At 41.2% G+C, this 16,133-nt stretch overlaps 2 protein-coding genes across 17 annotated transcripts in view; one reads left to right on the plus strand and one right to left on the minus strand.

Moving 5' to 3' along the window:
• The window catches only part of DOCK7 (dedicator of cytokinesis 7), a 95,849-nt gene that overhangs the window by 45,697 nt on the left and 34,019 nt on the right, over positions 1 to 16,133 (minus strand). For all 14 annotated transcript variants that reach the window (XM_017805429.1, XM_017805428.1, XM_017805425.1 and 11 more), the window contains exons 12-14: positions 15,406 to 15,548; positions 12,930 to 13,023; positions 11,762 to 11,924 (exon numbers count right to left, since the gene is read on the minus strand). In XM_017805429.1, the coding sequence (XP_017660918.1) occupies positions 11,762 to 11,924; positions 12,930 to 13,023; positions 15,406 to 15,548 (400 nt within the window). The remainder of the gene's footprint in view (positions 1 to 11,761; positions 11,925 to 12,929; positions 13,024 to 15,405; positions 15,549 to 16,133) is intronic.
• On the plus strand, positions 1,616 to 16,019 carry ANGPTL3 (angiopoietin like 3). 3 transcript variants are annotated; one of them, XR_001873227.1, is made up of 8 exons: positions 1,616 to 2,212; positions 3,283 to 3,393; positions 4,160 to 4,277; positions 4,978 to 5,091; positions 5,945 to 6,040; positions 7,809 to 8,081; positions 9,546 to 9,895; positions 16,002 to 16,019. XR_001873227.1 is itself a non-coding variant. In XM_017805433.1 (7 exons), the coding sequence occupies exons 1-7, from the start codon at positions 1,616 to 1,618 to the stop codon at positions 9,725 to 9,727; spliced, it is 1,491 nt and encodes a 496-aa protein (XP_017660922.1). In that variant the 3' UTR covers positions 9,728 to 11,351. The 3 variants fall into 3 exon arrangements, 1 of the variants encoding a protein (XP_017660922.1); XR_001873226.1 differs by lacking the exon at positions 16,002 to 16,019 and adding an exon at positions 13,949 to 15,116; XM_017805433.1 differs by lacking the exon at positions 16,002 to 16,019 and having other exon boundaries at positions 9,546 to 11,351.

Raw genomic sequence — 16,133 nt, forward strand, 5'->3', positions numbered from 1 at the left:
TATGGAAAAGTGCTTGGCAGCTAATTGTGATTTTTAATATTTGACATCAGAGCATTTTGACTATCTTTCCCCTCTGGAAAACAAACCTTTCTAAAGGGTAGTGTCACATCCGAGCAGCACATGGGACATGCAGGAGCTCCTCAAGCTGTAAACCTGGTTAAATGTCTGTTCTCCAGCTGCTATTTCTTGAGTAACTTCCTATGTTTTTCTAAAGACTAAGCCAAGAATAAGGATTTTTGGGGGGTGATGGGGTTAGGAAGAATTCAAAACTATTTAAAACAAACTAGACAGATTTCTGGCAAGAAACAGTTAAAACAACAGAAAATTATTCATTTGAAACCCCATAAAACCAAAGTCACTTAAGTACTTTGATGCTAATTGCAGAAATTCTATACTCTGGGCAACCTAAATGCTTATCATGCCAGAAAATTCTCTTTTAGGAAATCCCCATTCTCCCCAAAGTTGGGCCTGATGATCTCCATGCTCCTGCTATTTTTCTATATTTCAGATACTCCAGTAAGTCTGATCCAATACAAAATATTCTCCAGCAATTAATTTGAGATCTAAAATACTTTCACAGTAATTAATTATGAGTGGGGATGTTACCTGCATTATTATAAAGCCTTCAACACACAGGAAGTTTAACATATTAGACAACAATTTCATTTTAAAAATATTTTTCTATGGATGCTTCATATCATACGTGCATTTGTACATGAACAACAAAAAGTCCATTTTTGGACAAACATACAAAAATCTAGCTACCTAAAAGCTCTCCCAAGTACAGACTATATTATGCATGGATTGTTTTTGATTTCTTGGATTGCTATGAGTGATTCCAGAAAGAGAAATACCTTTCACTCACACTGCAATACTACTCAAAAAACATCCATGTTTCCATGCAGAGACCCACTGCAGAACAGGGTATTTACTTCAGAGCACTTGCAGCCTTGCTTTATGTAGTATGAATCTTAAACAGCAAAAAAAAAAAGGGTAAGGTGAGAAATGTGAGATATTATTTATCTCACCCACCTCTGGAAAGCAGCTCTTAAAAAATAAGTTTTATATGGTGTAAATTACTGCACAAACCTTAACATAGTAGAATCACATCCAGGCAATCTCTGGACCTAATTCCCTCTTTCTCACTTAATCTGAGCTAGATGACAAGTAAATCCACTGCAGCACAATGAGTTACATCAGAAAACGGTACAAGATGAGAATCAAGCCATGTGAATCATCTGGGAATATTTTGCCCTTCCATAGTTTATCAAGGAGCTGCACAACCTGAACACCCAGTGCTCTTAAGTGTGGTAAATCCTTTCATACTCCTGAGGCAATAAAAGGAATCAAACAACACAAACAAGTAGCAATTTGAGCCCTTATCAAGATTATGACCCAAAATTAATCTATTAGAAAGAGTTGTGTGAAAAACACTACATCATCAATAACATTTTATAACAGAAGGTCTGGCAGGTGGAAAAGTTCAGAGCCAGTTTAATCAGCAACGTGCCCGTCTTTCAGTTTTATCTTCCCAGATATCAACCTACATCTGTGAGGGGTTACGTTCGTGCACATACACAGTTTAATGATCAACCCACCGGCCGCCTCTTCTGAAATGAAGAGGAGTATAAATAGACCCAATTCTGCAACTCAGAGCAGCCACACGGCAAAAACTATTAGCGGGAAAAGTCTCTGCATCCTGAATGAACAAAGAGAAAACATGAATATCACTCTGGTCCTACTATTCATGGCCCCCCTTGCTCTTTCAGCAGACAAGGATTATTTCTCCGTTGATTCTGCTGGATCTCCTGAGACCAAATCCAGATTTGCCATGTTGGATGATGTACGAATCTTGGCCAACGGACTCCTGCAGCTCGGGCACGGCCTGAAAGACTTTGTCCACAAGACCAAGGGGCAGATGAATGACATCCTTCAAAAACTTAACATTTTTGATAGGTCCTTTTACGAGCTCTCCGTGCAAACCAGCGAAATCAAGGAAGAAGAAGAACAGCTCAGGCAAACCACAGCCAGACTGCAGATCAACAATGACGAGATAAAGAATCTCTCACAGCAGATGAATCTGAAGATCGAAGACCTCATTCAAAACAAAATCCAGCTGCAAGAGAAAGTGTGGGGACTGGAGGACAAAGTCACCAAACTGGCCATCATCCAGCCTTTGATGCAAGAGACAAAAGAGATTTCTTCACTCAAAGTAAGTGATCTGTGAAAGGCCCTGACACACAGAGCCCAAAGTTCACTCTAACGCCATTATCAATAGTTATGCAACAGAAGCTCATGCTTTCCCTTCTCTTCACTGTCATACTATTCTGTATTTTGAGAAATCACTGCAATAATCTTAAAAGAATCACTGTCTTAATCTGATATATTGTACATTTTGCAGTAAAATTCCCCAGTGAAATCAGCGAGAAATTGTGAAATTATAAAGCTCTGTATCATTTTCAGTATTTTTGCAAATCAAATTTAGGATATTTTGTTATCGTGATGATAAAAAAGTCTTGCAATGGGGAAAATTATGTGATTCCCAAGCCAACGGGTTGTCATCATCTCATCCTAAATCAGTGCACTAGGAACTGCCTGCTCAGTGCAGAAACAGGGAGTTTAAACCTTTAAAGAGGGGCAGCTATAGAATCCGTATGTCCTCCAGGACCAAAGAATCTTACAAGTGTTGATAAAACTAACGTTTAGAGAATTATACCTGCAAGTATTTAGGTGGGTATAAGGTTTTCTATGGAAAAGGAAGTGTTAACTGTATTTTGCAGAAGCATAAAAAGTCTAAGAAACTAGTTAAAGAAAATACTGAATGTTTGTGTCAAAGCAGATGAAGCCCAATCTCCCAAATCCCAATCTAATACCCTAAACACTGGAAATTGTTCTCTTTTTTGGTCAGTGACATACACCTAATTTGAATCAAGGGTCAATCCCACAGAACATAAATTGTTCTGGATGTGAAAATGGAAGGAAAGCAACAACAAAAATGGTCTACAAAGTAGTTTGTCTTGGAAAAAAATGGGTGTTTATTACAGAAGGAAAGAAATTTGCCCCTTTAGAGGCAAAGCAGACACCCCTTTGAAGCTTGACTTTGATGATCCTCGTGGGTCCCTTCCAACTCAGGATATTGTACAATTCTCTGGAAAAGGAAGGGCAATGACCAATAGTTTGTGCCTCTCAAAACTGGCCCCTTGACAAAAGTTACAGAGGCAGCACCACTGTGAAGGTCTTCTATTGCTCCTAACCACAACCTCTCTTCCTTCCTGCCCTCAGGCTTTTGTGGAGCAGCAGGATAATGACATCAAGCAGCTTCTCAAAATCGTGGAGGACCAGCACGTGCAGCTTGACAGGCAGCGCAACCAAATCATGGAGCTGGAGGACAAGGTACAGGAACCATCTCTGCTCCTCTTTTCACCTCTCCTAACACTGAAGGAGTTGAGGGCCTCATTCAGTTTGGGGATGTAGAGGAGAATATGAACAATTCTGAGCACAAACAGGTGCCCATTCAGGTGAGAGGCTGCTGTACCATGGCCAGGAACAGCTCTGATATATTGTCTCTCAACGCCAGGCTGCTGCATTTTGTGACTGCTAATTTTGTTTTTTATCTTATTATCTATCATATTATTGTTCTTCCACTGGTCTTGAAGTCTCATTACTTTCTACCTCTTTCTGCTTTTCCAATATCCACTCCCACAGGGAGCCACGTTCTGCAGTACATGTGTCACCGTAACACCGGGTATAACAGACATAGTCATATTTAACTTATTCCTAAGAGGAGGCTATAAAAGGAAAATGCATTTCAGCCTAAGGAACTGTGGGTTCTGTGCTCTTTAGATGTTGGTATTATTTGTGTAAGTGATGTCACCTGAGGAAATAAGTTAAATCTGTTTGCCCATTAAGGTGCTCCTCATGAGAATGGGTCATTTACTTGTCTCATGAATCCTACCTTGTCTGAGCAGTGGCTCAGTTGACATTCATGCACCTGAAATCCGCTAGTGTGGTGCTAAAGTTATTTTTATGTGGCAAATTGGGTATTCTAAAGGATTACATTCACAAAAAAATTATTCTCAGCACGGTATTATTCAGCTTGATCCACGAATCTCATAATTTCAGAGCCTCGGGAAATTAAGTGTAATTATGATTCTTTCAGCTAAATCACATAGAGCTCCAGGAACTCATAGAGAACTCCTTCACGGAGGAGCAACCAGAACCAGAGACTATCCCCTTTCCTGTGCTCAAAGCCACAGCTGGAAGATACAGATCTGATGGTGAGACCTCATCTCTCAGACATGACTACAGCACACATTGCATTCACAGTATCCTCTGTGAAAGTTTTGAGTCGGTATTTAAGTCAAAGACTAAAACTAAAAGACTTTCATGTTATACACAGGGGTGTGGGAAGGAGCTACATTTCTTCCTTTGGAAAAAATACCACCACCTATTTAGCACCACCCCAGTGTCTCTGGGGTGACCCATGAGAACAAAGTCCAATAATGCAGCAATCCTGTCCTCAGGATCCATTCACCTCTTGTAAATATGTGCTGTGGCCATCCTTTAACCCATGTCTGTGTTGCAGAGTATGATCAGAGAACTAATTTACTTCACACCGTCTAATTAAAAGATTCAGAAGAGCTTTCTATACAGTTGAAAGGCAGTGGTGAAGCCCAGGAGGGGAAATGGTATTTATAGGGAACTTTACATGGAGTAGAAAGTCCATTTGTCAGAGTCTAGTCTTAGGCCTTAGAAACTTTCCAGAAGATTCCAAACTGAAACCTTGCCTATCTTAAAAAATACAGGCAGTTCAACCTATGTACAACTTGGCAGTATCAGTATGCTCAAAGTAGTCTGCCCGTTCCATGACATTTATTATAAAATTCCCAATATGATAATTCTACTTTTTTTTTTTTTGGCTCTCAACTTACCACACCTAAAACAGGATTTCTAAATGCCTGCTGTTTGCTTTCCCAGGTGCTGCTCCTGACTGCACTGCTCTCTATCACAGTGGTGAGCGGTTCAGTGGTGTTTACACCATTAAGCCCAACGGCTCAGAAGCCTTTGATGTCTACTGTGAAATGAAATTTGGTAAGAGCTGTGCCAGCAATAGTCTCATTTTCACATAAGTAGCTTCTTATAAGCCAAACAACTGTGTCTCATCACAAAGTACACAAAAACTTACCATGATTTATGTATCCTCTTGACTTCTCCTACTGGCCTGTCTGTGCTCTGAACTCAGGTTTTCCATATCCTGAAATCTCCTTAACACTGCTTTCATTCTTTACTCACCTTACTCACCTTTTGCTTATACCAAGGAAAGGACTTTCAATCATATGACATCAATTAAGTATATCAAAAGAATAAGCCCCTTTAGCTATAGATAATGAAAATGGTAATTATAAAAGCCATTATATGGCAACCACGAATAGATCTCCCAAGGAAAAGCAAACAGTGGATGTGTGAATAGCCCCACATGGGGCTGTGCTGCGCAAAAAGCTCCTTTGCTTACATTGGTTGAAACTGGTGAAACGAGGGTGTCGTGACCTGGTCAGGGGAAAGGCCCCACTGAAGCTCCAGTGGCACTTCATCCCTCCTCCAGAGCTGTACCAGCAGCCAAGCACTATCAGCAGAGTGAGTCTGACAATCTGATCCAACGCCTAGAGCTTTTCACATCTCTTTTTTATCATTTTCTCTGTCTCTCAGCCCTCATAAATGAATGAAACCCAGTTAAGGCAGCCTATCAAAGCCAGTCCAGTGAGCTGAGTCACCACAAGCGTGGTGAGGACACTCTAATGGCCCCACATTCTCTTCAGCTGGGCTCACTTGAATTCCCTTCACGAAGATTTTAACTAACTCATTCTACCTCAAAATTAGAGCACCCAAGAGCACACTCATAGACAGGCAATAAGGCCAGGTTGTGACTCATTTCCCCTTTTCACAGGCACCTCCTGGACTGTAATCCAGAAGAGAGTGGATGGATCACTGGATTTCAACCAAACCTGGGATGCCTACACAAAGGGTTTTGGTGACCTCAATGGTAAATATGCCTTTTTTTGTCTATTTGTATCAATTGATTTGAGAAGCTGATTCTTCTTATGGAGAGGTGTTCACATGAGAGCAGGCAAAACCTGCAGTAAAATCTGAACAGGTGACTGATACAGCAGACTACCACAAAGCACTTACCAGAACACACAACTCAGTAAAATTCTCAAAGACACCCCTTCAAATGTGTGTTTAGAAACTGAATCAGGCCAGAATGCTTTAAATGCTATTTTATCAAGATTTTACTACTGATAAAAGCACTACCCAAAGTCTTTAAAATATTCACAAACGCAAAACCTCACAAAGTTTCTGTCGCTACTTTCTCTCAACCTCTGCAATCCTGTTTCCCCTAAAACCATGACAAGAATTTTTCCAACCTCAAGAGATCCGAATGCTGTGTTTGCTCCCCTGAGCAAACACATCCGGCTCCTCTGTGCAGTGGCCAATCCCCTCCATGGTGGGATAGGGTGAGGAAACACCCACATTCCCCCGTTAATCATCAACTCCAAAGAATCTGTAGCACCAAGAGCTGCCCAACAGCAGCTCTTTGCCCATCCAAAGTATTTTCCTTATTTTTCTCACAGAATTAGATGAGACTCCTTTTGTTTAGAAAATATTTTTACTTTCTAGGCACAGCACAGATCTAAACCTCACCAAGGTGGGCAGCAGTATTGACTTATTTCCACATCTTTTACAATAAAGAGCTGCTGTATCTCAACCTTTGCCTCAATTTTGAGACAGTAATTCACAACTGAGGTAGATTTTCACCTGTACAGTTTTACTGAGCTATAATTGTTCCTTGAGTAGTCTCCAATTCCCAAATACTACACCAAGATTAAGCCACATTTTTTCAGTGTCAGGCTTTGCATTGTTCTCAGTTATGTCCTACTCAGTGCATGTTCTGAGGTGATCAAATATACCAGGTTACTGCTACTAACCTGTAAATGGTGGGAGTATTTTACTCAACCATCTTATCTTCTATGGCTTTAAATGCCAGCTGCACACATGGCACTCACATTCAGCCACACTTTCTACATATGGCAATTACCTGCACTGATAATCACCTACTTAATGAATATAATATATGAAACTAATTAAACTAATTTCCAAGAATTCCAGTAAAAGAAAAATTCCCTTTTTACACAAGGGAACCCAAGTTTAGTTCTGCAGCTCTTTCCTTAGAAAATGCAACAATTGCCATTAGGTTTTATGTATGTCATTTGCTTCATTTGTCACACAGTTCCAATTACATGTTTTAAATGTCTCCCTCTCAGAGTTTCACATGAGGTGGGAAAGTTAAAGAGAGAAGCTCCAGTTCATTTATATCTCTTGCTTTTATTGATCATTGGTGTGCAATTAAACAGAGGTAAACAAAAAGAATGTAGCAGCAGACCTCTGCAAAGATCAACAGTCCCCAAGACTCAAATTATTGATTTAATTAAAGCAATTAATAAATCCTTTTAAATACTATTTTCACACATACTACCTACAGGTTATCTGTAAAAGCAAACTCAATAGCAGTGTGAAAAATGTGAGTTTTTAGGGTAAGTGTATCACACAGCCCCTTCCCCACAAACTTCTGTCCCTCGTCCTCAGCTCTGACATCTCCCAGGTCTGCCCTTGTGCAGATTACTTGAACATATATTTCCAAATATTTATATTTTAAAGGTGAACAAGCTGAGGGATGGGTTAAAGATCTGAAATACATGGTGTATTTATGCCTAATTCCACATTAACAACATTTATTTACTCCAACTTTGCAGAGGAATTCTGGCTGGGCCTGAACAAGACCTATTCCATCACTAAACAAGGGGATTACATCCTACGGATTGAGCTGCAGGACTGGAAAGGAAACAAACGTCACATCGAGTACTTGTTCAGCTTGGGAGGCCCCGACACCAACTACACCCTCCAGCTTTCCCGGATCTCTGGGAGCATTCCCAACGCCCTCCCAGAGGAGACAGAGCTGCAGTTCTCGACTGCAGACCACGATGTGGACACAAAACATGACTCCAACTGCCCACAAAACTTCCTAGGTATCAGTATGCTGGGAATATTAACATAGGAATTGCTTTGTTGCACGAATTAGGGTGCAACATAGAATCCTGGAATGGTTTGGGTTGAAAGGGACCTTAAAGTTCACCTAATCCACACCCCTGCCATGGGCAGGGACACCTTCCACTAGACCAGGTTGCTCCAAGCCCCGTCCAACCTGGCCTTGGACACTTCCAGGGATGGGGCAGCCACAGCTTCTCTGGGCAACCTGTGCCAGGGCCTCACCATCCTCACAGAGAAGAAATTTTTCCTATTATCCCATCTAACCCTGCCCTCCTGTGTAAATTACCAACATCAGAAACAGAACAGGCAGCACAGGTTGAAATAAACCCCCAGCATGAGATTTTGAGCTATGAAGCCAAGGGCAGTCCCTCTCTGATGCTTGGTCTGGTGTGGCAGCCCTAGGTGGGCTTGTTTAATGCCTTCTTGCAAGAAAACACAGAAGACAAACTGACTCTTAACTCCATTTTAACTACAACCCAAAAGCTAAGAATGACAGTGAGGTTCCATTCAAAGGCAGATTTTAGTTGTTTGTCAAGTATACATATTATAATCACTTTCAAAAGAGCAGGAGATGCAAGGCTCCTTGGAGATAATTTGGTTAAAGGGTTCTTAATGCTTTGATTTTCTAGAGCTTTTATGTTTGCCAGTTTATAGGAAAAAGCAAACAACTGAAAAAGCAATTAAATTATTAAACCACAGAATACAGAATTGCCCTCCAAGGCACCTGCTTCATGCAACAAATATTTTGTACATCCTCCTAGGCTTGAAAATTGTGAATGTCTGAAACAACACCCAGAGTGTCACTCAGTTCTGGGGTTCAGTTTTGGGTCCCCAGCAAGGGACCCAAGGAAGACATTGAGGGGCTGGAGCATGTCCAGAGAAGGGAACAGAGTTGGGGAAGGGTCTGGAGCACCAGGAGCAGCTGAGGGAGCGGGGAGGGGCTCAGCCTGGAGAAAAGGACGTTCAGGGGGGACTTTCTGGCTCTCTGCAACTCCCTGACAGGAGGATGAAGTCGAGGGGGATCAGGCTCTGCTCCCAGGGAACAAGGGACAGGACAAGGGGAAATGGCCTCAAGTTACACCAGGAGAGACTTCGATTGATATGATGGAAAACCCCTTCATAGAAAGGGTTATCCAGCCCTGGCAGAGCTGCCCAGGGCAGTGGTGGGAGCTCCATCCCTGGAGGGATTTAAAAGGCATGTGGATGTGGCACTTGGGGATATGGGTTAGTGGTGGCCTTGGCAGTGCTGGGGGAATGGTTGGAATCAGTGACTTTAGAGGACTTTCCCAACCTAAATGGTTCCATGATTTGGGTATACTGGGTAATCGTCAATTCTAGAGTCTAAAGCAGATTTATGCTGCAAACAGGAGCTGTTCCTCAGAAACAGAGCAGCGTGTCAGAGTACAAGTGGCAGTAACTAACATTCCCACATTGTTCCTTAGGAGGCTGGTGGCACAGTGAGTGTGAGGAAACCAACCTGAACGGGAAATACGTCACACCAAGGTCCAGGGCAAGACTAGACAGAAGAAAAGGCCTGTACTGGAAGCCTAAGAAAGGAAGATACTACTTTCTCAAGTCAACTAAAATAATGATACACCCAACGGATTTAAAAAGCTTTGACTGAGGGCTCGACCTGATGCATTTTAATTCAGAACATACTCACTGAACGTTACCACATCAAAGGACTCCATGCTTTGTTTACTAACAGATGCCTGTCTCAATCCATACCCTGTATGGAGTCTTCTCCAATACATAAACCTGAGGCATCTGAGATGGTCTTACAATACACCTGGTGAGTATTTTTATTCCCTCAAGCCTCAATGTCAATGTGGAGCTTTTACCTCCCCAGGATGAATTCTAATGCTTCGGAGTCAACCACCTACTCATGTACTGAATAATATTGCTTGGGGGAATGGGTTTTCAGGCTGTTGCATTTGTTTTTTGGTTGTGTGGTAGGGAAAACAAAAAGTGTTTCAGGAAAAAAAAGGTCTGGCATGATGGTATGGAAAAACATTTAGGTGTTAACCTCTATAGGGAAAAAAAGAAATTTTGTTTCTTAAAGTAACTAATTTGATGTTCGGTTCATTTTACTGTTGTGGAATGTTTTTGTGAGCAAATGGAAGATGGGTAATTCCCCCTTGTAGGGCTCTGTGTACTTCCAGGCAAGTTCTCAGCAGTGTAGCTGAGGCAAATCATCTCTGGAGCACTGTACTCACACAGTTACAGGTGTGTGCACACACACATCAGTGAGCCAGAGCGCAGAGCTGATCTTTTAGATACCACACTGAAAAATAACTTCACGACTACGGTTTGTTAAAAGCTAAACTTCAAAGCTTATTGAAATGAGTAAGAGATCTGTTCTTCTCATGTGAAATGAATCAGAGCCAAGCCTTTGTGACTTCTTAGTACAACCAACTAAGAAACAAAATGAAAGACCAAGTGAGAACACAACAAAATGCCTTTCAAACAGAGAACAGCTGCCTGTGGGGCAACTCCAAGGGGGCCAGTGGTACCAACCCACACACCCTGTAGGCACAGCCCATGTGACAGTGTTGGTCCAGCTCCTGAGGACATTCCCATGTTTAACTTCAGCTGCAGGACACTCTAAGGATCAGTGCTGAGGGATCCAGACCCCAATTCTGCAGTTACAGTGAGTCATATTGACTTGTCTATCTCACCCAACCCTTGTACAGTACAGACTTTTTATCTCAACATTTGCAACCACACAGAAAATGGTTTTAAATTGTAATTTTCCAGAGCAAACCAACTGTGAACAGAATGTGCTAATTACAGAAACACCAGAAAGAATACTTTTACTTCTCATGGATTTATTATAAAGAAGAGATCAAGCAGTGCTGCTTATTTGTACTGGTGTATCGTAATGTTTCATTACCTGTCCAATAAATAAATAAATATAACTTTTCAAAAGACACAATATGGAACTTGACTAAACTCTTCTTATAAGCTTAGGTTTATAAAAATTTGGCTCGTATCTAAATTTTACAAAAAGAAATAATGGATTTGGTAAATTGGTGAAATTACTCAGCTGAAATTACTCAGACATGTAATGTCTTCAAAGATACTGTGAAAAAGCTTTAAATTAACCATGAACAGAAATCTGCTCCCTGTCTGGTCTTAGTTATAGAAAGGTCATTGTTTTTCATGATATTCAGAAAAATTTCTTATCTTCCTAAGATTTTTTTTCAGGCATTGTAAACAAAGAAATTGCTTTTAAATCAAAATGGAAACACAAATGAAAACGTTATGTATTTTCTCCATTTTTCCTTACTTAAAAGAAAAAAAGTCACTGAAAAGTGTCAGAAAGTAATAAAACCAGTAATTGAATGATGACTTTAGCAGATAGATAAAGGACAAATCCTACATAAAACTGAAAAGAATTCAACTAAATGCCATCTTGAATTCTGGGAAATGGTGAAATCTCTCACGTGCTCTTATGCACAGCCAATTTTGGTGAAAATATGTTTGTCCCTTCACAACTGTGTATCTTCTGCTGTGTCACTCTGAACCCTCTTAGTGCCTCTGGCACAGCAGATCTACCCAGATACCAAGTTTTGCAACAACCCAGGTGATAAGGTAGGAATTTCTAGACTTGCCAGTCTGAGGCCCTGAAATGTGAAATGTATTTCAAAGCTCTGACCTGTATGTGGTATTTGGAACGTAGACATCCCTGGCAGGAAACTCCAGGATTTCTCTTGTAGGTCTGACTCTGCTGTCTGGGTAAAGCTTGACTTGCAGCAGCTCTGGAGTGAGACAGTAGTGGGGGTTCTCTGGAGCTGGAGATATGTCTATCTTTAATTGAGCTGTAAGAAGAAAATTATTTTATTACAATAAATAGAAATTATTTAAACAAAAAAAGCATAATCATGCTTTCCTTCTTCTGATTAATATACTACATATTAATTCCATAAATAAACAAATGATAAATTACAGCCAATGTGGATTTGTTAAAAACAACTATCAGCGAGTCAAACTGATATCTAGGGCAACTGGGGGACCAGATAATAAGGACCAACAGGAAATATGTATCATAAAAAGTCACAGATGATTTTTTCATAGGCAAACTGGGGAAATACAGTGTAGATAATGCTCCTGTGAGGGCCAACTATTGTTACAAACAAACGAAGGGTATAGAGGAAGGGCTGAAAAACTCTGAGACTTGTCAGGCTACAAAACAGAGGTGAACAGCATAAACTAATAATGGTATTCAAGTGCTTGAAAGGTTGTGATCACTGCCCTGAGGCCATGACAGACCACAATCAGTTTAATTTGCAGCAAGATAATTTTGCCAAGTTTTCTTAAAGCTTAACCTGAGTGCAAGGACAGCTGAGCGCCGGGGAGATGATCCAAGGAAGCAGCAGGATTGCTGTCACCGGAGATTTTTAAGAACAGGTTAAGTAAATATTGTCAGGAATAGCACAGGTCAAGGACCAGTTTCACTGCTGGTGTGCCAGCGTTTCTGTTTCCCTTTCTCAAGCAGAGGTGGAGTCTGCTCCTATTAACCCAGGAGAGGGATCTCCTTTTGGATAGAGAGTGGAAAACAGGGTTCCTCAGTTTCTGCTGGGTTTTGGGCACTGGGATTTGCATCCTCCTCTCACAGATACTAGTCTCAGTGTGACAGGAGCTGCATGTGCACCTGTACCAGTGAAAAACCTGACAAAATGCACCTTAGTGCTCCTGGTCTGCCATGGATTGGTGTCAAGGACTTCTTCAGGGTTCCTGGGTGACAACACCCAAAAACGGAGGGAAATTGGGTAGGATTAGCCAAATACCTTAACATGTGACCCAAAAGGATCCCCTTTTGATACCTGTGATGGGTCTCAATCTCCGCAGCACCGATGACGGGCGTCTCATGTCAGCCAGGAACTTGTACAGATCCTCATCACTCAGGCGATCGCCCTCCTGTTGGGGTAGGAAGAATTTGGTTATCTAAACAACCCACCAGAACGGCCAGAGAGAGAATAAACCATCTCACACTACAGCCTCTTTTCTCTGACATCAAAATGTACCGTCCCAGAACAAGGTGTTAACATTAACATGTTAAATTACACTTCATTTCTCCATCCTTTTCCCTTCCTTTATCCCTTATTAATCATTGTGACAGCTACAGGAACTTTTAATTGAAAACCTTTTCTCTCCCCATCAATATTATCTTTTTCAAAACTGAAAATGGCTGTTAAAAGATTTCCCCCAAAATATCCATTTTTTAGAAAGTATAATAGTTTGAAAAAGTATCTGTCATTCAGGTAGTGAGCCTCATTCCTTCTCCTCTGCCCTTCCTTTGGGATGAGCCTAAATGAATCTTACTTTCCAGAAGTGTAAAGAAACAGTGGGAAGTGGAAGGAGTGTTGTCAGTCTTCCTTGTACCACATTCTAGTAGCTCAGAGTTTTGTTAATTTTGCAAACATTACAGAAAATGTGACTCTGCCACTCTTTAACTACCCCAAAGTAGAAGCTATCTGCTAAAAAAGGTAAAAAATCACAATATGAAAAAAAAAAAAGTAAATGGAAGGATAAAAACACTGGGTAGTATTCAACTAACTAGACTTAAGAAAAAGAAGATAAGAATCAGAAATTTAAAATTTTAATGTTTGACAGTTTTTAAAGGGCAAATTAATAAAACAAGCTGTTTCAAAGCTGTCAAGAGAAAACAACCTCAACAAAGTAAATAAATACATGCTTTTTAAATCCTTGACAACTTAGTGGCCAGCGTGAAGTGGTGTTTTACACCAGTTTTATTCCAACAAGGGCTGCGGAGCAGGTCAGGGGAAAGGCTGCACTAGCAATGCAGTAATGCTTTTTTTTGCCTTACTTTTTTTCATTGCAGAACTGGATTTTTTTAATCTTCCAAGTAAAAGGAGCTTCCAGTGCTGTTCTGTCACTGACACAGAACCCCATTTCACTCCTACTGAGTTTCATGGACACAGAGAGCACCAGAGGCAGGAGCGACCCTCACTTACATGCTCTCCACCAGTATGACCTGATGTCCCTGATGACATTTCTCCTTATCACTACTGTATTTAAGACCAGACTTTGCATGGCTCCCCACAATGCAAGTGGCACATAACCAAAACAATCAAGAAAAAAGGAGAAAAAAAGAAGAGCTTAGCCAACTTTCAACGGATAGAACCCAAATCTTTCTATTCTCAATGAGCAAGAAATCAGACCAAAAGATATCTGCTGGTCACTGTAAAATCTGGTTTTATACACAAAGGTGACACTGAAATAAAAAGTTTTCTTAACAAGATGTGGCACTAAGCAAATCTTAGAAAACGGTTTCAGCTCATTACTTTTTGCTAAGCTTAACTAAAAATTTTATTCCATTAAATCATGTTTTCTACTTCTTCTTGGGAAAATCCCAAGCTCTGGCTTAGAAGAGCTGCCACTCAGCAAAGCAACATCAGAAGCAGAATGCTTTGGTTTCTTAGGGATCCCTGGATGTGTCCAGAGAACTGATGTCAACCTCAAATCACACTGAGGAACCTGGTTCTGAGCCTGCTGATGTTTCAATCACCCAGTGAAACCAAAGGAATCAACTGACCATCACAGAATGGTTTGCGTTGGAGGGGACCTTATAGCCCATCTTGTTCCACCCCCTGCCATGGGCTGGGACACCTTCCACTAGACCAGGTTGCTCCAAGCCCCATTCAGCCAGTGACTTTTCCAGTGCATGTTAGAAAAATCTGGAGCAAGAAAAACTGATGTTCTTCTGTGAGGACCCAGTTCTGTTAACTGGAGTGGTTAAGTCACTAAGCCATAACGATGCTTTAGCATTCAAGTCAAAAGCAGCCAATAATTTCAAGTTCCACAAGATAATTATTCACAAATTTATTGAAAGAATCCATCAATTGACTGTGGACCCATTACTGGCAGAATACATTATATAGTATTATATAAGTGGAAGAAAGTAGGCTATTGGGCAGAAATATCTGTGAGGCCCTGGCACAGGTTGCCCAGAGAAGCTGTGGCTGCCCCATCCCTGGAAGTGTCCAAGGCCAGGTTGGACGGGGATTGGAGCAACCTGGGATAGTGGAAGGTGCCCTGCCCATGGCAGGGTGTTGGAATGAGATGAACTTTAAGATCCCTTCAACCCAAACCATTCTGTGATTATATGATCATTAATATATGATACAATAAACCCACTGCATGATGTTCAAGATCCCCCTGTGATCAGGGAAATATTACAAGCATCACAAATAAGTCATTCAGGTCTAAAGTGACTTCAAATGATCAAACCCCTCTGTCCAAGGAACAACTCCTTAATTAGACAGCTTCACATCATACCTGTTTGAAGAAGTTTGTCACTGTCAGAGTAGCTGGTCTAAAACTGGTCAGGTTGCAAGCCTCATCCCCACTCGTGGTTCTCTCCAAGGAACGCCTCCCAACAATACTGGAATTCCTCCTCTCCGACCACGATCCTTTACGTTCTGCAAAAAATAAAAAGGGGAAAGAAATTAAAAAAGAAAGAAAAACAACAGTCCAAGAGCCTACTTTTGTTCCAACCAGGATTTCCTTCACAAAAGGATGGAGGATGGCAGAAGAGGTGGTTATGCTCAGGCAACCCCACTCCAGAGGCTGTGAAGCACAGCTGACTCCTGCTCCTCTCACAGCAACCTTACTGCTATTGTAAAGGTCTTCATCATGCTGAGATTTATGTATTTCTCTTGCTCTGAAAGATGATGAAGTTGGCAGTTTTGGGGATGCTGAAGAGCAGTTTCAGATGAGCTCACAAAGATTAATCCACTCCTTTGGAAAATGTTCATCAGCCTGGAACACTCTCTCAGTCTTAGAAGCTTGGTTTTAAATAATATAACAGATGGTTTGCTTGTAAAATCCTTGAAAGATAAATCCATTTGTTATCACGGACTTTTCTGTTTTAGTTCAACCATGACCCCAGACTATCAGAAGGCCCAGGGCGGGGGGGAAGCGATAAAAGGAGCAACGGCAGCTACAGGGTATGAATCAAGACTTCAGTAAGCTCTGGACTTGCCCACATTCCCTCATGCAGGTGC

This window comes from Lepidothrix coronata, unplaced genomic scaffold, assembly GCF_001604755.1.
Source record: "Lepidothrix coronata isolate B3197 unplaced genomic scaffold, Lepidothrix_coronata-1.0 Scaffold12, whole genome shotgun sequence".
In the NCBI taxonomy this organism is placed as follows: Eukaryota; Metazoa; Chordata; class Aves; order Passeriformes; family Pipridae; genus Lepidothrix; species Lepidothrix coronata.